The sequence below is a fragment of the Petaurus breviceps genome, unplaced genomic scaffold (assembly GCF_028583685.1).
Source record: "Petaurus breviceps papuanus isolate PSGF00001 unplaced genomic scaffold, PetGlider_PUasm1.0 37, whole genome shotgun sequence".
NCBI classification, from domain to species: Eukaryota; Metazoa; Chordata; class Mammalia; order Diprotodontia; family Petauridae; genus Petaurus; species Petaurus breviceps.
In genome coordinates this window covers 32640653-32664117 of record NW_027186296.1, presented here as the reverse complement: position 1 = coordinate 32664117, position 23465 = coordinate 32640653, and the positions used below count along the sequence as shown (strand labels likewise).

Genomic DNA, 23465 nt, shown 5'->3' with positions numbered 1-23465 from the left:
TCCCTCACACTCTCACTTCCTCTGCTAGAACAGAATGGAGACCTGCCATGTCACTGTGTCTAGGGACAAGGTCCTCCAGCACCTCTTGTCCTCTGAGAAGGACCTCATCCCCACAGTCTGTGCTTTACTGTCCTGAGGGTCAGTGAGGTTCTATTACAAAGGACGTCTATAGACACTAGTGTGTGGGTGGCCCCTTGACACTTTTGGATACAAGTTAAAACCATCAAGGTTAGTCTTTGATGGGTAGATTTAGAAGAAATTCTTTAAACCCCTCCCCAAAAGGGGAAGAGGGCACCTTCATAAATGTAGAGGAACACAAGACGAAGCCATGAACGTCCATTTCATTCCATTTGTTTTGTGTTGTTTTTAAACAGCATCGAATAAATTCTACACATTACTTTCACAACTGCCCTCCTCATCTGGGCTGCCTTCTGAACTTCCTCATGTTTCTCTTCTGTGAATTGTTTTGAAAAAAATGTTACAATGGCTTATTTTTAACTATCACTGCTGCCACCCCTTCTTTACCCCACCCCACTTCCCATAATTAAAAATTAAGAGGAAGAAAGTGTGTGTGTGTGTGTGTGTGTATAAACCCTGGAAGACAAGATGGCCCATTAGGGCAACATGTAGTTTGAGGGCTGGTGTGTGAAAACCAGAGCAATGCTGATAAAAAGCCAGCTATGGTCTCATCTGCACTGATGGGCAATGGGAGAAGGGGGTTTGGGTAGGAGAAGATGCATGAAAACTTCAACATATGACCTTTTTAATCACTAATGGAGAGAGCCAGTTTTATCTTCCTGTCTGCTCCTTGCCAGGAGGCCCTGTGGATCCTAGCTAGTTGCCTGATCCTTGAAGCAGCAAGAGCCTCAGGGCTACTGCCCTTGGAAGAGGTCCCTAGGCCTTTCCCCCATTAGCCTTCCCACCCCCAAAAAAGAAGACAGTCCCACCCAATCAGACCTACATATCGACTCATGCTGTCTTTTTCTTCTGCTTTCCTCTTCTTGGAGTCAATGCCATAGTCAGCGGAACTTCGATGCTTTTCGCTGGCCCTCAAGCTTTCAGAAGGAGACACAGAGTTATTCTGAAACAAAGAGATTGGTCCTGACATTAAAGATATTTTTTGTGCCTACGAGGCAAGTTAAAAAGAATTCTGTTATTAGCACTGAGTATGTACATCCATTTACACAAGGCAGGGGTGCACATGTCCATGAATTCACAAACACACGTAACCCTTTTTGTCTACCCAAATCTTCCTGTAGAAAAGTCAGAACTAGAAGCCTCAGGTTACAAATACTCTCCCCAGACCAGCTTTCTAGCATTTTAGTCTAAATATCTGGTGGGAATTACTGCTAACTTGCCAAGCATCCATACAGAAATACTAGTGAGAAAACATACACGCACGCTTGCGTGCGCACGCACACACACACACACACACACACACACACACACACACACCCTACTCCTAAAGAAATCCAAGTTAGCAGACAATCATTCATGTTTTAAAGATAGAAAACTAGGGTTCCAAAAGGTTAAGTGATCTCTCCAAGCCAATGGAGCAACAGAGACAGCAAACAGAGTACTGGGCCCCAAAACACCTCACACTCTTGCCACTGAAGGAATCCAGGTTTCCAAGACCAGAATTTGGAATTGTGGGGTCAGAGAATGGAGAAAGAGGAAGCTATAATGGCTAAAAATGAATGTATTGTTCCTGAAAAAAATCTATTCTTTTGCTACAAAAGAAAGAGGTGCAGTGTCGGAAAGTCTTTAAGAGAAAACACAGGAACATCTCACTAAACCAGTATAACATCAATGGACAGGAAGACCTCCCCATGATGATTAGAAGAATTCTGGGAGCTGAGCAGGGGAAATCAATGGGAGGTGACATTAACCAATGGATTATTTTGCCTATACAACAACATCACACCTAGTATCATTCTGGGGGTAATTTGGGTTTATATTTCATTCCCCTCCTAGATCTAGACCCCATGACATTTCTTCTGACCCTGAAAGACAGGCCAAAATTTGCACTAGATTGAGTAGGAAGAAATAATAATAATGAATAACAGATCATATTTCTATAGTGTTTTAAAATAGACAAAAGAGTGGACAGAAATGGTCACTTGAGAGCAATTCCCATTCACCCCCCCAAATTTTGTGGTGGTGTCCCAGATGTATGTTTTTATTTATATGGGGAAAACTTCCTTGCACAGACATAGATCAACAACTCATCAATAATTTATAATTTTAGAGAGTTGTCTGGAGACACTGAGAGGTTGAGTGACTTCCTCCACAGTCACAGAGCTAGTAGGACTTAAAGGTAGGACTTAAGTCTTCCTGACTCTAAGGCTTCCCCTGACTTTACCTTGTGCTAAGGACCCAAACCCTGGAGCATATGTACACAGAGAGGAGACAGAAAGAAAGGGGGTGTGTGTGTGTGTGTGTGTGTGTGTGTGTGTTTGTAGGTGTGTGTGTGTTGGGGGGCAGCACAAATGATGCTGTGGTAACAGAAGCAGCAGCACAACAAATTCATTTCCTAAGCCCGTTTCTGTGCAGAGCCCATCCCTGCCAAGTTTCTGCCTGGAGCAAATTAAAATGGCAGAGTTATAAAGCCTTGAACAGAGAGTGGAGGTTATAATGGAAAGTGCAACTCAACCTTAACTACAGTAGCGCAAACGGGCAATGCTCTAACACAGATGCAATTCAATTAGTTCCTACAAGCGCCGGCAGAAATTACCATCATTTCAGCTCTTCTAACAGTGGCTGCCACCCCATGCTAAGTAGAAATGTTTTTCAGCTCTTCTGCTTCCCTTTTCAGATGGGGAAGAAAGGGAGAACCAAAGCAGCTCATGTTTCTCCTCAGTACCCAATAAGTAGCTTTGGATAACACGGAGTCCTTTCTTCTCATGCAGTCAGGCTGAAAAACCTTGCAACTACCAGAGAGTCATGTCAGGCATTTAGAGGCATCGATCCAGTCCGCCTTTTGTCGGCAGGCGGCCAAAAAACTAAGTATTTTTTATTGCTTAGGCTAGGCAAGGAAATATGAATGAATCTATCTGTGATTATACTCCATATTAACCCCCATCGGGAAAACTTCCAGGGGCCAACCCTCCACACATCCTCTTTCACCATCACCACCAGCCTCCCCCCTCGTCTGAAATATTTCTATTCCCTTTTCCCCTCCTCCTTAGATGACGTGCCCTTTCTCGATGACCTGGCTGCCAAGGGACAGATTAATGCCCTCCCTAACCCCACCCCAATACACACCAACCTCCCCCCTTCTTTCCCCAGTTCAGATGGCATTTTGATTCATCTTTCTCTGATCCTCCAAAGACTCATTTGTGGCCTCTCTGCTCTGAATGCCTGAAGTGCATGGATGACAGGAGACCATGCAAAGGGAGGATTTTTAGTGGGGTAAGGGGTTTTTTTTTGGTCCCCTTGGGGGTTTCTTTTTAACAGAAAGCTTTCATCTAACTGGGCATAAGGTCCAAAGCAAAAATAAATAAGTAAAATAAAAATAATAATAGCAATATAAACAAAAGAGGAAAAGGAGGGGGTTACAGGAGGGTAGGTTTGGGGAAAGCCATGAAGTTGGATTTCCTATGAATCTCGAATACTTGCACAGCACTGTCATACAAAACATTTCATCTGAGAGGCAGCATCAGTGAAAACAAAGAATGATGAACTTGGTGTCCATGAACCTGGGTTTAAATCCCAGCTCCACCTGTGTGACTGCACAAGTCACCTCACTCTTCTAAGGCTCAGTTTCCTCATCTGTAAAATGAAGAGCTTGGACTAGATTGCCTCTAAGGTCCCTCCTGGGAGGGAGGGGGGGGCTCAGTCTGTGATCCTAAGCTCTTCACAAATATCCTGGGAGGCAGCATGCAGACTCATGTATTATTATCTCCTTTTTATAGATGGAAAAACTGGAGACTCAGATGGATAAAATTACTCCCCTTCAATGTCACACAAAATAGTGACAGAGATAGGACAACTGATTCCCTGACTGCCAATGACTTTATCAATGTATCAACACTGCTTTCTTCTGGAGGGAGGTGGAATTGGGGGCAGAGGTGGGGAGGGGAAGAGCGGTTCAATTTATATTAGGTTGATAAATCCAAACACTGTTCTCTAGCCAGGTTACTAAAATGAATTCTTTCAAATGTAACCAAATGAAAAGACAACATGAACAGAGACTGGCTAATAGAGAGATGAAGGGTTCTTTTTTTTTTTCTTTTAAAAGGATGGGGGTGGTGGGGAACCTGCCCGAGGCAACGATTGCCAGCAACCAATGCTATTTAGATGGTTAGTTAACTGCTTGACCTTCCAAGTCCTACTTAACACAAAGTAATAACCAAAGCCATCCCAACAGATTAGATGGCCCAAGATAAAAGAACAGTGATCAGAAATTAAATAGCTTTGCTAATCACTGGAGGATTTTTTTCCTTATCCACAGACTCTGGTACACTCACTCTGGAGGCTTATTCACTTGAAATGGAATCTCAGGGCCTCAGTGTAATCAAAAAGATTTAAAACGAACCTTAGAGCCAGTAGGGCTGGCACCCAGGAAAAGGCATCCTGGAAGGACAATGAGGGTTTGCTAAGGTTCCCTTCAAAACCAAACTGAAGCACAATGGGAGGGGGTGGGGGAGAGGTAATGCACCCTTTTTCTCAACAAGCATGGGCTGCTTTCGCCCTTCAAGAAACAACAGGATGAGAATCCAGAAGATGGCCTTTGAAGCTTTCAGAGCAAGCACAGGCGAGCACACACACACACACTCACTCTCTCTCTCTCTCTCTCTCTCTCTCTCATACACCCTCTCCCCCCCCCTCCCCCACCAAACCCTGCAACACAGTCAGAAGCAGGTCACTTACCGTGCTGGATTCTCTCTCTTTCCAAAACAAAGCCCAAATCACAGGCAGGGTTGTACGTCCAAGATAAAAGGAAGACAGGGGGGAAATAAAAAAAAAAAAGAAAAGAAAAGAAAACAAGTTCAGACTGAGCCTAACATAATGTGAGCTGGCCTTTTGCTTCACTCTGTTTTGTCTCCTTATTAATAGGTGCCAGTCCCAGTTCACTGAGTTCCTTGGGGGTTGACATAGTAATGGCCTTTCTGATGGGTCTGTTTAAAAATTAATCTTTCCGGGCTCAAGTGCTTACACTGGCCGTGATCAACTCCTGACTCTCAGACACATCAAGAAGACACAGAGAACAGAACGACTGCTTTATACTCTTACGAATTAAGTTCAAGACTTGGGCAAGTTGCTCAATCTCCCTTAGTTTCATTTTGCTCCTTTGTAAAATGGGAGTGGGGGAAAAGGAGGTGGGAAAAGTCAGCACTAGATGGTTTCCATCTCTAAAGGCTCAATCCTCTGACCAGAGACCAAGTAACTCAAAAGATACCTACCTGGAAGCGTAACAGGCTAGCCAAGGAACTGTAAGCAGACAGAAGGGGGTGCTGGGATGGATGGAAAAAGGTTTTTCACATGCTTCCCACCTGGCCAGAGAAAAGCTTGGGAGCTGTAACTCCCAGGGTGTTGGGCAAAGCACCAAACCTGCAGCCAGAACAAATCCAGACATGCAGTACAGGCTGTTGCCCTCCTGCTGTTTGATGCCAAAGACTGAGCTAGTGGCCAAAGGGTTAAACTGAGGGCTGAAACAAAGAACTGCCATTTTCAAAGCAAATTCTGGGGCAGAATTTGCATTGCCTTCATCATAGTCCCTAGATGATATAGAGTAGGAATCAACAGCCTTTTCAAAGGAATGTTCTAAGAGGCCACCTTAATCTTTGGGGTTGGGGGGTGGTGGGAGGTTGAATATTGAGAGAGGGCACTGATTACAGACATTTCCTGACTCAAACGGGTGGGTAGTGGGAAGTAAGGTAGCACTATCTGCAAGCACATTTCTAAAGAGAGTACACAAGTCATCCATTCAACAAGGTAGATATGGGTGTCTGTTGCCAGGAGTAGTAGCATCATGCATTGACTCAAATATTTAATGAACACGTAAAATGCACACATCTCTGCTTGGTTAGAAACCATGGGAGATGCAAAGATGAAATAAGACATAGTCCCTCTTACCCAGGAGGAATTTATCATCTACTGGGAAGCCCAGAAAGCATATACACCAAAGAAGTACGATATGAGGAGATTGATAAGTTCAAGGGCAGGAGAGTGCAAATAAAATACCACAGGGGTTCAGAGGTTAGAGAGATCACATCTTATTAGAATGGAGAAAAGCTTCATAGGAGGTGGCATCTGATCGAGGCCTTGAAGGATAAATGATTCTAACATTGAAGGGGAAGCTAGGAAGAATAAGAAGAGTGCACTGCAGGAAGCATGAGTAAACCCAGAGATAAATGACCAACCAACCCCTTAAGAGAGACAAAAAGTAGGCAGGGCAAGTAATGTTTTACCTAGTATCAAGTATATTCAAAACGAAACAGGAGCCAAGAGTCACTGTCATTTAGATGGGGAATAGAAGATAGCAAAACTTTACAATGCCATTCAAAGGAGGTCAGAAGCAAAAGAGTAAGACTGTGAACTACAGGGCAGCCAAGACCCATAAGTGTCAAGACTATCCTATCCCAATTCTGAGCCCACTAGGAAAGGGTAAGGGCAAAGGAAGAGCCGGTTTTAGTAGGACAGCAGGTTCAGCCTACCACTCCTTTGGGAATAACACAATAATAGCTTTTCTATGAGGTTCGTCTGTTTAAAAATTAACCTTTCTGAAATCAATTGCTTCAATTGGCTCTTGCCAACCAGGTAGCTAAAGCAGAGACCATAGGGCTCTGATGGGAAGGGGGAGGAGAGAATGGGAACCAAGCACCAGTCACCATAAGGGAATTATCTGTGCTTTATTTGTGGTAGGGTTAGGGGTGTGGAAGAATGAACTTTCAAAAAGAATCTTCCCTTCCTCAATCTACCTGAAAGGGCGGGAGACAAGCTCCTAATTGAACTCTATGAGCCTGTCTGGTTCACTGAGAAGCCAAGGGCTTGGTCTCTACTCCACAAAGGATTGTGAAATGCTGTGGTTCCAGTGCTAACTCTCTAATCCACATGATTCCAAAACCCAGGAGGGAAAAAGAGGGGGTGGGGGGGAGAAGGCTCAACTGGTCATGCTTCCAAATTCCTTGCTGGGTCTAAGCCAGAATGCAAAGAAGAACACTTCAGTACAGGCTGAAGAGGATGGGTGTGTGCATCTTTGGGGTGAAAGGTACAGAGGAAGAGAATAGAGGATGTGGTTATGGGAATAGTTGAAAGAAATAGGGAAGGCTGGGCAGAGAGCCCAGCTATGAATAGACCAAAGGATCAATCACATCTCCAAATCTCCTAAAAGAAAGTTTGGAGAGCCACTCTCCAGGAAGAAAGATGCCCCCTATCTCATTCCATCTTGGGTCTACCCTATTCTCCCCACTTTAAAGTTAATTAATTAATCATTTGTCCATTCAAATATCTACTGAGCACCGACTCTGAGTACCCAGCATCATGCTAGATTCTGTGAAGAATTTGGAAATAATAAAAGGTTCCTGTCCTTTGAAGACACTGTTATTTTTGGGGGGAGAGAAGATAGAGATGTCATAGAATAGTGAATATAAATTTAATTGTGCTGAGTTGTGTGATTCAGGGTTGGATTGGGTAAACCAAGGTCCCCTTTTAAACTATATTGTATTCCATGACTAAGTATAGTCATGGTTTAGGAAAGGCAAGACTTTTTAAGGGTTGAAGGTGTGGTGAGGAAGTTCCCAGAAGAGGACAGTTTTATAGAATCATGGAATCATAAATTTAGAGCCAGAAGGGACCTTAGAAGGGTAAGTCCCAACCCTCTCATTTAATAGCTGAGCTAACTGAGGCACTGAGAGAACTTGCCCAGCTGGTTAAGTGTCTGAGTCAGGATTTGAATCCAAGTCTCCCTGCCCCCATCCAAAGCCCTTATGCTAAGCTTCATTCCCTGGAATCTGAGGGGAGGATGAATAAGTTTTAGATAGGCAAAGGTAAGAGGGAGGATATTATCCCACAACAGAACAACAAGGTATATGGAAATGAACGTGGGAGTTGGGAGTGTTCCTTGTACGCTGGCTGAGGAGCTGCTTCTGGGCATAGCAGAATGTATGGTTTTTGGAATAAGAAAAGTCAAGCTCACACATGATTCTAATTTCATTACTGTACTGCTGGTCTTAAAAGGAGTAGGGGACAAATGCATGGTTCTTCCCAGTGGCTCCCGTGTCTCTTCCCAGCCCTACAACAGGACTGGGGTCCTAATGGAATCCTTTTTCCTCCTCTTTCTTCCCCCCTTTTCCTTCCATGGCCTTACCTCTATGATCCAGCTCGTGGTGGTTTTTCTCATCTTTCACAGTCAAGTGGGCCTGACTGCCAAGGGCACCAAGCGCTAGCAGCCCTGAGCTGCTTCCTGTGACTGGAGGGATGCCTGGTGGCTGGAGGCCCGAAGGGTGAGGCGGCAACTGGACAGGGGGGCCGTGAGTGGCGTGGGAGAGGTGCTGGGCCTGGAGCTGCTGCTGCTGTAATAAAGCCAGCTTGGATAAGTAAATTGATGAGGAAGTAATGCATCAGAAAGTACTAGAATGGCAACATGATAATACAAGTGAGTAGAGAAGGGGCAAATCTGGTTTCATGCACTCCTAATGGGGGTGGGGTAGGAGGGGTTAGGGGAAAACAACCCAAAACCTTTGACCAAGGCAGAGACAACATCTTCTTCTCTTGGAAAGAACAGCCTGAATTAATGGACTTCAATTTAGATAAGAGATTTCTATAAACACTCACCACATAGACTCAGGACAGTATTTTCAATGCCCGTTTCCAAGACGGCAATAAATAATGCATGCTTTTTAAAAGAACAAGCCCAGTTCATCAAGGACTACCTCTTACTTCAAGGGAATTCATTTTTAACTCTTCAACGTATCCCAGTTTTGGGGTCTTAAAAAACAATGCTGGCAGCCCAATTCTTATGGCAACATCCTTAGGAAAGTCCCTGCCCCCATGACCCTGGAGTTTTTGTGGCCTGGAAAGTTTGCCAGCTGAGAAATTACAGTTATTAGGAGACTAAGGAAAGGTTGTCTCCTGTACTGGGGGGGTGGGGGGGGTGGCATGGAGACAGGGCTAGGACAGAACCTAGATTCACACTGACTACCTTAACATTTTGAAGGAACCAGCCCACCGCACCCCATCTAATCTGGCCTCCATTCCACAAGTTCCCCCCACCCCAAAACTTCTAGGAAATACATCCATGGGAAATGCAAGCTTCCCATGGTGAATAAACTCTTGGACAGCTACCACTCCAACTAAGGCTCTAAGTCTTCACAGCACACTTAGCTATTCATCAGGACCGAACCACAGTCCATCAGCTCTGTGGACCAGGCAGCACATCACTTCCTTTTGAATAAGGACCAAAAAATCAGCTGGGGCCTGGGAAGAAATGGTGTTATTGACAATCTGCCCAGACCTCTTCCCTTTCAAGAGATTTTTAATGTCGGAGGGAAAGGAGGGAGTGAGAGAGGGGGAAGAGAATATAGAGTTCAGGTGGTCATACAATCAATAGCATTGAATTCTTGTCGGACTGGGATTCATTTTTAACCGTGAGATGGTATCCTGATGGGCCACAGATATGCTGCTCCCTCCCCCCAACTCAATAAAAAATTTCCATAGTGCAGGCAAGAAATGATAAGGGTTTAAGACTCCAGTGGTTCAGATATCTGGCAATGATGATTTCTAGGGTCAAGAGCTGGAGATTTTCATTTCCTCCCCAATGATGACTCCAGGTTGCTGCTCCTTATCATAGAACTCAAGCTTCTTTGGTAATTTCCTTAGGCATAGGTCTGATCATGTCACTTTCCCCATTCAAAAAGCCTCAGTGGCTCCCCCCATTGCCATCAGAATTATAAACACCTCAACCTAGCATTTAATTAATGCCCTCTACAAGTTGGCTCCAACCTACCTCTCCAGACTTATTTCCTATCACTCCCCTTCATACAGTCTACATTCTGACAGAACTCATCTATTAGCCATTTCCTGAATTCCATATTCTGACTCCCAAATTCATGCCATAAGACAGCCTGCCCTCTGGTCTGGAATGACACCCCTCCTTTTCCTCCATTTTTTAGAGTCTTTAGTTCTCAGAGCACAGCTCAGGTTCATCCTCCTGCAAAAAGCCTTTCTTGGTTATTTCCAAGACCTTAATATAATCTCCCTTTTGTAACTGTCTATATACATGCTCTACCCTCCCCTTAAAATGTAAACTTCTCTGAAGACTATGGCCTCTCTGGTTTTGTCTGTTCCCAGTACCTAGGCACAGGACTTTAATCAAAGTAGATCCTTAAAAAATTAGCAGGTTGACACATCCATATGCCACACATTCCCAAACATTCACTTATTTCTCTTTTTGTTGTTGTTGAGTTGTTCCAGTCATGGGCCAGGATACTGTGCTAAGTGTTATAGATTCAAATACAATGAATGAAGCAATCTTGATTACAAGTAGCTTTCATGAGTCAAAGGGAAAGACACTCACAAACTGTGCTGAATGGCACCTGGAATGAGGGAGGAAGGGTACAGAGCATAAGACGGCAGGGCTTGCTACCATGATTAAGGTACAAAAGCAGATGATGGGTTTGTAATAGAAATAGCACCAGCCTTGAGGGTGGAAAAGCCTTTGTTCAAACCTCAGTTTGGCCACCTGACTACAAGCAACCTATGACTTTGAACCTCCACGTCCTTATCTGTTAAATGCAGGTAATAATAACTATATCATTAGGTTATTGTGAGAATGCTGCTCAGCAAGATAAAAAGTTCTACTGAAATATAAGCTCTCCTGGCTGCTGGTTTCAGTGAAGAAACCTTGTGCCAATAACCAGATAATTTTATGGAATAAAATGAAGACATCTAAAGCTGTGTAGTCTGAGATCATTAGTATGCAAAAGTCCACCTCTTCCAGTAAGCCTTCCTTGACCAATTAGAAGACAGTTAAGGGATACCCTTGGTTCATAGCTAGTGTTGAGATGCAACTCTAGTCATTCCATGACAAGAACTTCCTTCACTATTTACACATAATCACAATGTTTTTGGTTTTTTTTTTTATGAGTTTAGACTTAATTCCAGAATTGATGCAATTTTGTCACAGGTTATTATTAGCACATCCCTTCCCTTTCAGTCTGTGGGTGGAGAGGGGCTGGATTAAGTCCATGTAGTCCCAGAGGGGGCAGGGCCATGGTTTTTTAATTCACTTTTCATGTGGGATATTTTTAATGAAGATGCAAGTCGAATAGAATAATGCCATTTCATATCTGCATAATTCTTTCCTTAATCCAACACAATAATAACTGATATTTATGTAGTGCTTTCAAATTTTCCAATGTATTTTTATAAGCATCATCTTATTTGATTTTCTTCACGACAATCTTACAAAGTAAATCTTACAGGTATTTTACTCACTTGACAATGAGGAAACTGAGGCCCAGAGAATTTAAATGAATTGTCTATGGTTATGTTCCACAACTATTAAGTACTGGAGGCAGGATATGAACCGTTTGCTTTCAACTCTGAGCCTAATAAACTTTTCCATTACACTCAGCTGCCTTTAGAAAGATAATCAAACTTCATTCATTCAAGAAGGGCAGAAGGTAAAGGTCAACAACCACATTTTCTTTTTTTTGGGGGGTGGGTGGGGGGCTGGTTTCAATTTAGAGAAAGCATGAGAGGTTTGAGACCAATATCCTCATTGCCAGGCTCAAGTTGTTTGAAAGTGTGCTTCTATTACAAACAATAATGACAACAAAACCAGGAGAGTCGTTCTAAACTGTGTGATCTTCCCCATACCAAAGCATTCTGGTAATCCTCCCACATCCCCCTCCGAAGGCCCCCCCCCACACACACACACTCACACTCACTCATGAGCTCTCGAGCACCATCCTTCAAGTCAGGAATTCAACTCCCTCTAATGGGAACCAGATGCTTTGTTGAAATGTACCTTCATCCTTCCCATCTCTCCTTTGTACCCCTGACTATCCACTCTTTCACTGTTCTGACCACAGGAAGACAGAACTGGGAATTTGAATTGTAGGCCATTTGGATATGTAAAATGGAATTAGCAGCACATCTAAGAAATGACTAGGATGAATATTGTAAGTTTTGAATGTGCAGGAAACTCTCCCCATCTCTAATTGCAGCTATGATTCTTCGATCAGGGAAGATCATAAACATAGGCATATTCTTTCAGAGGGGTAGTAGCTGTTTGGGGAGAAGAAAGTTTTTAAGACCAGCCCATCTCTGAAACAAAGGGCATGTGATCCCTTAGCATTACTAAATATTTGAATGTCTAAGGAGGCCCAGTGTAATGGTACCAGACACAAAGTGAATTATTTCCATTGTTCATGCATAGCAGAGACCTACATGAGAGGAACACAGACTTAGAACTGCAGGAGACCTCAGAAGTTATCATGCACATTCTATGTGTCCAGACAACTGAATCAGAAATTGGCTAAGCAGAATCCAAATATGACTAAGAGATGGCAGGGACAGGTGAGAATTTAGTCAATGAATACATAAATTCAAAAACTGAGAACTTCTCATTGAAGCAGGACCACATAAAAGGTAGAAATCGGGCAAATGGCTGATGGGAGAGGCAATTCTGCCTTGTCTATCAATGGATGGAAAAGCCTTGCTGTTTAAATCTCTGGTTTCAGATCTTCTTGCTGTTATTCAGTCCTTTTTAGTTGTGTCTGATTCTTTGTGACCCCATTTGGGGTCTTCTTGGCAAAGATACTGGAGTGATTTGCCATTTCCTTCTCTAGCTCATTCTACAGATGAGGAAATTGAGGCAAACAGGGTTAAGGAACTTGCCCAAGGTCACAAAGCTACTATCTGAGGTGGATTTGAACTCAGGTCTTCTTGACTCCAGGGCCATTGCTCTATCCACTATCCAGCCCATTCAGATCTTCTATGCCCCCTTACCTCTTAAACAATGAGTTGATAGCACTTAATATGAGTAAGAAACTGAACCAAAGTTCTCGCTTGGCTGGGGCATGTGAGAAGACTTCTTCTCTCCTAAGAACTCGAATTCCTTGAGAGTGTAATCTTCTATTATTGGTCAACCAAGAGCCTCAAATAGCTCTAGACCAGGTGTTAAGTAAATGGTAAACTGAACCACCTTACATACCACATAGTAAGGGTTGTAAAGAAATTTGCTTCCAAAATAGTCAATGTCTATCTTCACCTGGGTTTCTCCATTTCAAGTGAAGCCAGGTCTCTCATAAACTTCAGCCAGGTCTGAAAAGTAGCCCTGACTTGATAAAAGAAGCCAAAACACTGCTGCAGAGCTGGTAAAGAGGGGAAGCATCACGCGGTCATGTTTTCAAGATCTGGGAAGCCTTTGCCTTAGCACACTAGTATAAATCACTTTAATAACTGCAGAAGGCTCTGCCCTTAGCCATTTTGCAGCTTCAAGGCTCCAGTTTCCCCTAATCCTTAGAACACCAGGATTTTCCTACAAAACAATAAAGATACTGCAAAAGAAAATCGAAACCACCCAGGCGTTTTGGCCCCAAATGAGGGGAAATGTGGGTTAGAGATCAGGCACTGCTGGTCTAAGCAGTCAGGTTCCCCCCCACCCCCCTTCCCTGTTTCACTCCAAACAAAAAGAGATCTCAGGAAGTGCTACCCTCTCGATGCAGACACATATTCCCTCTGAGATCTTCTGTGAAGGTGCCAAAGAAACATGGATCAAGAGAAGAAGAAGAAGACACGGAAACTGACAAGAAAGGTCTGGCGGGAAGATCTTTCGTGTAGAGTGCTTAATGGGATTATGTACATCATGCTTCATGCCTTTGTTAACAGATTTAATGCTTCACCACTCTAAGTTCACCACTTGGGTTAAATTTAGTAAAGTAGTCTAATCATTTCCAGAGCTCTGACCAAATCAAGGGCTCCATTTCACAGGAGAGCCAAAGACAATGTCCTAGATGCATAAAATTAACAGTTCTTGACCTCAAAGGAAAGGAAGAAAGATTACCGACTCCCGGTCCTGGTGACAGAGGCCCTTCTTTCCTATCCAACATTTCAGAGCAAACAACTCTCACTTCCTACTTGCTTGTTTGTGCTTTTACAACAAAACTTCATCAACTGGACCCAACTCACTGCAATCTTTAATAATACTCTGTATCATCCCTTCCTCTGTTCCCAATGCCACCAGAGGGCCAATAAGCTGAATTAGGGGTCTATCCTTCCTCTCCCCCTTTAAAAACTCTGATACTTTGTAGTGAGGATTCTTAACCTATTTTGCATAGGTTAAGACTCCTTTCACAGTCTAGTTAGGCCTATGGACACCTCAGAATAATGATTTTAAATATATGTAAAAAACTATGTAAGATAACAAAAGAAGCCAGTTATATTGAAACAATCATCAAAATATTTTTTAAAAAAAGTTCAATGACACCAGGTAAAGAACTCCGGATGTAAATGGTAGTAAATGGTATTACTAAGAGTCTTCATCCAGGGGATGTATTAAAAGAGAAGAGAGCCTCTAGGCTAGGAACTAGAGGAAAAAAGTTTCAGTTATGAGCATCCCAGGCACTGTGACCAGCAAGTTAAAAGTAAACTCGGAGACTGGATTACAAATAAGTTGGCAGGGTCTCTACCCCACTTCTGGAAATATAAACATAGCCTGTAAGTCACAGACCAAGGATGGACTGTCTCCTCAAACTCCCTCCATCACCCCCAGCTCAGACTTCCTCTAGAAAAGGGTTGGGAGTTAGGACTCAAGGTCGGAGCTACTCTTTACTGCCACCAGCCTAACCCACCCCCTACCAGCTAACCAGAACAGATGCAATCTCCTGGCTCCAGATTTATTCTTAGGACACTTGAGTCACAAGTGAACTGGGCAAGAGGGTGGGGTTGACAGCCCTTTGCCCTTCCTCCCACTCCTACTTCCCAATAGAGGCCCCTCCCTTGAAAGCCAGAGCAACACTAAAAGGAACTTGCCCTTCAGACTGGCCAGCCCCCATATGGGTGCTGCCAGGATTGCCACTGCTCTGCCTAGGGAGGTTTCTGCCTCCTAGAACCACTTGCCCTTCTACTATGAAGGCCAAGACCTTTCCTATCCACCTCCTCCACTCCCCACTTTCTATCTCACTCCCCAGCAGCTGATGAGCTTCAAATATCTTCACTGTAGGAGCTGCTGGGTCTCAGGCTTCTTCTTCTAGAAGAGATAAAGGACGGCTTGACTGGATTAGCTCTCCTTTGCTGGAGTGCAGTCAAGCACAGCCTCCTCTGCCCGTAATTCCTGCCTTGTGAGACTCTGTCAGAAGGAGCGATTAAATGGCTGCCTGCTTAATGACAGGACTATGGCTGCATTCAGACAGAGCCGGAGAAGCAATTACCTTGAAAATGGGGGTCACAGGCCCCACTCGTTGGCTTAATTGAATTCCAATATCTGCCTCTAGCTGCCTTGACCTAACGTGTAGCTTCCTAAATACTACTTAAAGGAAACTCAGCTAATCAAAGCGTACAGTCTTCCCTCAATTTTACTGTTCTTTTTTTTTTTAATTAAGTAATATTCACCAGGCTGTCCTTATTCCAAAGAGGAAAGAGGGGAGGAAAAGAAGGGTCAAAAGTTAAGGCAGTTTTGGGAAAGAAGGAATGAATGGAGAGAGGGAAAGAAAGATCTACCACATGAGGTGTGACTACACTTGTGAAAATCAGGGCAGAAACATGAAGTCTACTTTTAGAGTATCAGGGTCAGTGTTTAGGAACTCTAAGAGCAGAATCATGCCACCCGTTCTCCCCTGTCCAATCAGTTCCCAAAACACCCTTGTCCCCTTACATCCTTAAACATTTCAGATCCTGACTCTAAATACAGAGAGAGCATATTATACAAACACATCATTCTAGAGTCAGCTGGATGTCCCAAGACTTTCTAATCCTAGCCCTGCCACTAATACACTGGGTAGAACTAGGCAAACCATTTCCCTTCTCTGGAGCCCAGCACTGTCATCCGTAAAATACAGGTGGTAGCCAGGTGATTTCCCAGGTCCCTTCTGGGTTTAGCAGTCTATTTTCCTTTGAAGTCCCCTCTTTATGCCTCTGAGATGTAAGGCCTAGGAAGTCTTTAACTGTTTTCTCACATTCTTGGATTTCCTGGGTTCTTGGACTTTCGGGTTTGTTGGCCCAAATACCTATCCACCTTCCTTTTTGCTCTCTCCAGGATAATCAGGATGAATATTTACCCTAGCCACAGCATTAGCAGACTCCAGGCTTGGCTAACCACCACTCATTGATGGCATTTAGGAGTTTCCTTTTGGTGAATGGGTCCCAGAAGTACAAACTTGTTGGGTTGGTCAATGCAAACAATCATTCCCAGTGTAAGTGGTGCCTCAGTTTTCCTATCCTAAGCAGATAGTCAGCAAGCCAATATAAAAAAGCTAGTAAGAGGGGCGGCCAGGTGGCTCAGCGAGTAAGAGCACCAGCTCCAGTGTCAGGATGACCTGGGGATCAAATCTGGGCTCAGATACTTAGCACCACACCCAGAAATAACTGGCCGTGTAACCTTGAGCAAGTTACTTAACCCCGATTGCTTAAAAAAAAAGCTAGTAAGAGGCAGTATGATATGAGAAAAATAATAGTACACTTGGGAGACCTGGATTTGAATCCCACCTCAGATACTTGCTAGCTCTTATCATCATGGACAAAATACTTAACCACCTAGATCATCAGCTTCCTCATCCATCAGATGGCAGTAATAATACTTATACTGCCTCCTCATGGGGTGGTTTCAAAGCACTTCACAAACTTCAAAAGTACTAAGTGCATTATTACAGTGGTGTTACAATTGAAATGTAACCTCGGAGAGCTAGAACGGTGACCACTGGGACCAAATTCTCATTTTATAGATCAGGACAATGAGGCTCAGTGAAGTTAGTCAAGTGACCTATTCAAAGATCACACATTAACTTAGTGGCAGAACCAGAATGAAAACTCAAGTGTAAGATGTGGTGCTTCCTAACTAAACCATACTAAAAACCCAATAGCCATAAAGAAACTTTTGCTAAACAAAGGAAAATCTTCCATCTTTTCCCCTCCTTGAAATAAAGATCAATGTAAATCAGTAAGGCAGCTGGTAGAATGGATAGAGACCCAGCCTTAAAACTAGGAAACCTGAGTTCAAGTCCCACCATTAAAATATCCTAGCTGTGGGACTCTGGATAAGATACTTAATTTCTTGATGCTCCAGACAGACTCTAAATTGTAGAGCAGGTGCCAACTTCTTCTTGGCAGAAACAGCTCCCCCATTTAAGAGTTTCCTATACCAAAAAGATCCATTTCCTATCCCTATAAAACTGTAGAAGGGAAAGGAAAAAAGAATTTTTTTTTTTTAGTGCGCAACCTAAACATTTATAAGTTCACACCAAACTTTGGTACTTAGATAGGAAACAGGAAAGAGAACACAGAAATCTGATTGGTCCAATAGATGATGACTGGCAAGCCACCCCACCCACCCCACTGGGCAGCTCATGCAGCACAGAAACATTTACATGTATAGCCCAGAATCCAATTTGAAGACCTAAAGGACCTTCTGTGCCAGCTGAGTCACCTGCCATGTAATCAACATTGATACAGGTCACTTGATGCATGGGATATCAAAGCAAAAACCAATGTTTCACAGCACAGTTCACATTAACAGTACAACAGAGACAGTTCTGATCCCAGATGGCTAAAAGAAGGGTGAACCTCGCCTAGAGAAATAGCACTGAACACTGCCTGACCCCCAAAGGCAGGAAGATGCACCATCTCAAAGCCAGGGTGGAAGTCTGATGACGCCTCCTTTAAGCCCCACTATTCAACAGCTTTTGCCATGTATTAGTCTTGACAGTCTCCCTTCCTTCCACCTTGGGTCATGGCCACTTTGAGGCAAAGGAAGGATAACCCTGAGGAACCAATTTTCTCCCTTTGCAGGCTAACAGTCATACCAAATGAGAAATTTGGAGGCAAGAGGAGGGATCCAGCTGTTTTCAGCTACCTTCCAGATTGAGAACTAGGAAACAATTTGGAAAACCAATTAGGACATTCACAATGGGGTCCAGGAGGAGGTTTAAAGCCACCATTCTTTGAGACCAACTGAGTTCAGGGTTGATCTCTGGTTATGGTAAATGAGAGGAATAAAAGGGATATACACACGGTGAGAGGCAGATTGGGGAGTCCACGTACCCCGATGATAGCATTCAACTCCGTCATGGTCACTTGCTTGGCTCGTTCCACAGCCTGTGCAACTTGCTGTTGATGCTAAAAGAAACAAGAATGTAAGAACATCCATTAAAACAAGTATTAGAATACGAGACGGTCCCTACAAGTGACAGGAAGAATTCTAAGTCAGGATTTGGACAACAAAGTTACAGGGACCACCACTGTTCCCCCCAATATCTCCTTACCTTTAAAAAAAAAGGTTAGAAACATATTGCTAAGATGTTCTCATTCTGCTCACATATTTATCTCTTTTTTAAAACCCATATAGAGCAAGGGTTTTAACTTTCCTTATATGTTATGGACTCCTTTGTCAGTCTGGTGAAGTCTATGAACTTAATGTTTATAACATAAATTAAAGTTGCAAGATTACGAAGGAATCCAATAACACTAAAATGACCCAAAAATAGATATTTTATTTAAAGTTCAAAGAACCCTTGATGTAAAATAACACAGAATTCAGTTACCTCCCAAGTCTTTGCCCAAAACACTCTCTTCTTCTCTGCCCACCACCCATATATATGAAAATGCAAAGCAATTCTCCATATAAGACAGTATATTATACACTGACAAGATGGAAGAAATCCATCTGTGAATGGTTGTGAGGCAGGGGACTCAATGGATTACTTATCCTACCTCTTCACTATACATATAAACAAGCACCACCACAAAGCAGTACCTCAAGGCTAGAAAAGTATCTTAAGAATGTTATCTTATTTGATCCTCAAGACCAGGGTTATCAGACTCGAAGCCAGGCCCAGAACTGGGAAATGTTTAACAAAATAAATAAAAATATAATACAACATAGATAATGTTCATTTGTGGTTTTCTAAGTCAGTATGTGGCCCACAGAGATCCATTTCTACTTGAGTCTGATACCACTCTTCACAACAACCCTAGAAAGTAGGTGCAACTGTTATGGGGATAATTTTACAGGTGAAGAAGCTGAGAAGCTGGTAAGGTGATTTGTCCTGGGTCATCTGAAGCAGGATTTAAGGTCATGTCATTCTTACTCTAGTGTTTTATCTACTGTGACAAGCTGGGGTGGGATATCCAACCTTAACAGGGAGTGATTATTCAGTCACCTTGGGGGCTGAGACTTAAAAAGGAATGTTAACAACTATCCTCTCATTTCTGCTAACTTTTGAGACCAGAGGATAAATGTGAGTTGTGAGGGGCAGGAGGGGTGCTTGCTTTTAAGTCTCTATCATATGTAGTATGGAATATCCAAGGACAAGTGACCCCCCCAAAAGCCCAGCATCCCAGCAGGTAGCTTTGGTATTGAAATAGGAACCAGCCAAAGATAACTCCTAAGATCTCTTCCCACCAAAAATTCGGAATCTTGTGCTCCTATCCAAGTGGAAGGCCTTTTATAAAGACAATGTCTGAACAAGTGGGAACTAATAAGCTCACCTTGGTCTAGGCTGACCATTTGTTGAGGGCTTTTGTTCAATATAATTTGTTTCTCAAAGAGATGACAAGGCTTTACAACTGGGAGAGACTGTAAAGGTCTTCTGATCTGACTCCCTTATTTTTATAGATAAGAAAGCTGACACCTATATATATACATCTTCATAATTGTGGGCAGGGTTGATCTGAATTGGCAGGGTCTAAACCAAGACAGCCAAATATCCCAGTTGACTGTACACCAAGTACAGTCAATTAACTAGACACTGCACCGACGGTAGAACTGCCTCTGTGGGATGGCAGGAAGAAGCCCATTTGACCCAGTGTTATTAAAAATATGCACTTTTAGATTTGCCTATGCCTTGAAAATGCTTGTATCTCTTCAGATCAACATTATCAAACTCAAGACAGTGGCTTCTGCTGCCATTCAAGAACACAGTGACTTGGAAATTCATTAGATGTTTTAAAACAAAGGAGAGAAAGGAGAAGAAAACATATCTTACCTCTTGCGACAGAAAAGGCATGATCTGAGCTAAAATTGTGTTCAGTCTCTTAGCAATCTCTGTCTAAAAAGAAAAGGGGATCAAATTAAGTTTCATACATCAACTTGGGAGCATAAATCAAAGTCACTAAAATGTCACAGTCGAGACTAATTCCAGACTCCCAACCACAATGTAAAACTGCTTTCTCTTTTAACAAGCAATAGCAGACCTTCTCTCCTCATGAGTCCACCCAAGGTTGATTAGAGGGAGGATATCTATACTAGGGGCTCCGCCTGGACTGGGCTTGAAAGATGATTTATTCCACCCCTTGCACTTGTATTCAGAAGCCCAGAAAGTCAATAGGCTAGGTCCAGCGACTAGGATTCCCCAACCTACATTTCTTTAGAGGCTCTGATTTCTTATCAAAGACATTCTATTGTTTTACAAGAACACACAGTGGTTGTTCTCAGGTACATCTATTCAAGGTCTCAAATAAACTGGAAGATAATATAAAGAAATTTCTTGGTAGTGTTGCCAAGCAGCCTGGCAATTATGAGGATTGCCAGGGGTGACCTTTCTAAGTAGGCAGAACACATGACCATCAGTATGGCATGATTTGAAGGCAAGAACAACTCCCCAACACACACACACACACACACACACACACACACACACACACACAATCTCCTCAAAAAAACCTAACCTTAAACTATAACCGATTTTTTTCCCCTTTAATTTAAAAATATTTTAAATTTTAAAAAATCATCCCAATAACCCTGGAATGGTAGGAAACTGAGTCAGACAGAGATTAAATAACTTGCCCAGGGTGGCAAAGGTTAAGTGTCCAAAACCAGATTTGAACAAGATTTCAGGTCCTTCATGCTATCTCCATTGGGCCAGCTAGCTGTGCTTGTTTAATCAAGTTAAGTGGGAAAGTTTTGGCTTCCGTTGATGCACAACTCCTAGGTCTTTCTGACTTCAGTTCTGATTTTGCCTACTGCAAGGAACTGGGCCAAGAATTAACTTTAAAAGTACTTATCAAAGAAAATTCAACAAAACAGATTCCTTCCAACAAACATCTCTTAAGCTTTCTCCTCAGCCCCATCTCCACCCCCTCTGGTCTGATGATCTCTACTTATTAGGGTGTCAAGATAAGACCAAACTACAGGATAAAATTAAATGGGCATAACTTAAAAGTTTTCAAGTCCCCCACTGGCACCTGCCTTTGAGACGAATTCTTCCCTATTCTTACCCCTCCTGCTCTAACCAGATGCTGCTTCTTACTTTCCTCTTCTATTCCATGTTAGCTATTGTTTTTGAACCATAAAGAAACAGACCCTCTAGCCCTAGAGAGAATGATGGCTAATTAGATCTAGAGGGATTTCAGCTACTGAGGAGGCCCAATCTAGATACTTTGTACAGCCCAATCCATATGGCTTTCTTTTAAATAAACTTTTTATTATTTTGTTGTTGTTTAGTCATTTCAGTGATATCTGACACTTACTTCATGACCCCATCTGGGGTTTTCTTGCCAAAGATACTAGAGTGGTTTGTCATTTCCTTCTCCAGTTCATTTTACAGATGAGGAAACTGAAGGGAACACAGTTAAGTGATTGGCCCAGGGTCACACATAGCTAGTTAAATATCTGAGGCCAAATATGAACTCAGATCTTCATGACTCCAGGTCTGTCACTCTATCCACACCACATAGCTACCCTTTTATCATTTCAGCCTGGCTATTATTTCTGAATCTGTGCAGTCTACTTTCCCTGGTAATTAACAACCTAGAAATAACACTAGCAAGAATGACATCTTCTGCACTGGAATAGTCTCATGATTTAAAATTTGCCCACAGAGGCACTGCATCAAGTTCACTGGTCATTCTATAACCCTTGGTTCACTCTCTGCCCATCAGGAATCTTTCCGGATTCCATGGGGTTGGGGTAGGAGAATTGTTTCCCCCCCATTTCCACTTAATTCTCCACCAAGGGGAAAACGAAGAAATACGATATTCCTGAAACTTTATTCAAAGCTGACACATCTCTTTCCTTATACAAGCCAATCTCTACATGGAAAAAATCTTGAAGGAAGGGAGGAAGGAAGAAGGGAGGGAGGGAAGGGGGAAAAGAAGAAAGGAAAGAGGGAGGGAAGGGGGAAAAGAAAGAAGGAAGGAAGGAAGGAAGGAAGGAAGGAAGGAAGGAAGGAAGGAAGGAAGGAAGGAAGGAAGGAAGGAAGGAAAGAAGGAAGGAAAGAAGGAAAGAAGAAAGGCCCTTTCTAAGTACTATTTTGAACAGTTTTCTCTTAAGATTTGACCTGTACTGACATCCCTGTACAGACAACCAGAAAACTTCTTAGCAATGAATTCACCTAATTTACGGTTAATTTAGGTCTTCATCCTTTGGTAGGTGAAGGGAAAAAGGTACAGACCTTACTAAGGACTGCAGGTGCAGTCATCCAAACTCTAGAGCTCCTGCCAACAACACATGCCAGTGGCCCGTGGTTTGAGGAGAAATGTCTATTTGTGGGCAAACTTGGGGTGAGAAGGGGTGATAGTAGAAACAGAAGGTACTAAGTGTTGACACACCGCCATAAGGCTTAGAAAGTCCTTCATTAAACAGAGAAATGGCTCAGCCATACCTGACCAACCTCAGTGTCTCTGGCAACTGCTGCTACTGCCTACACCACCTTGTCTTTGGGAAGACAGGAAAGAACACTTCAAAGTTTTCCAGCTGGCCATGACCTAGCCTGCAATTAAAGCACTCACTTGTGGATGAAAGGTTCTTCCCCATTGCCAACATCCTTTGGCAAGCCAAAGTAGACTTTGAACACAACTGGTCAGTGTCAGGGCCTTAATGGTTTAATAAAAAATGAAAAGTATTCCCTTTCCCCACATCCTTCAAAGAATGAACAAAGGGAAGCCACAGGATTTAAGGTCGTAGACTCCCTGAAGGCAAGAATCCAATCTTCTCTATATAATTCTGTACCTCAATTCCTGCAGTGCCTGGTGTGGTGCACATCATCATCTGATTACCCAAAGGGTAAAAGTGACTTCAGCAAGATTTTATGATATATCACCCGGCTGAATTCTGCTCACTACAGCTGAGAAATCAGTTGGCGTTGTTTGGGAAACTTCCATAAGCAACACCAATCAAGTTCTCTGCTTTTTACCCATAAAGGAAGCAGCTCTCCTGACCCTCTTTTCTTCCTTGCATGATCTTCCCCTACTCCCCAATCATCCTAACACAACTCTTTCAGGAAAAGGAAGACTGCGTGCTTAGCATCATTTTCATACTTTGTGTCCTGAGTACCATGGCACCCCTTCAAGGCTTGAGGCTTATA

The 23465-nt window shown here is 43.0% G+C and overlaps 1 protein-coding gene across 7 annotated transcripts in view; it reads right to left on the bottom strand.

Moving 5' to 3' along the window:
- The window catches only part of TLE3 (TLE family member 3, transcriptional corepressor), a 59752-nt gene that overhangs the window by 15899 nt on the left and 20388 nt on the right, over positions 1–23465 (bottom strand). For 2 of the 7 annotated variants that reach the window (XM_069098186.1, XM_069098188.1), the window contains exons 5-9: positions 20148–20210; positions 18175–18279; positions 8312–8516; positions 4873–4889; positions 962–1081 (exon numbers count right to left, since the gene is read on the bottom strand). In XM_069098186.1, coding sequence (XP_068954287.1) covers positions 962–1081; positions 4873–4889; positions 8312–8516; positions 18175–18279; positions 20148–20210 — 510 coding nt within the window. The remainder of the gene's footprint in view (positions 1–961; positions 1082–4872; positions 4890–8311; positions 8517–18174; positions 18280–20147; positions 20211–23465) is intronic. The other 5 variants (XM_069098189.1, XM_069098191.1, XM_069098190.1 and 2 more) reach the window with 3 other exon arrangements.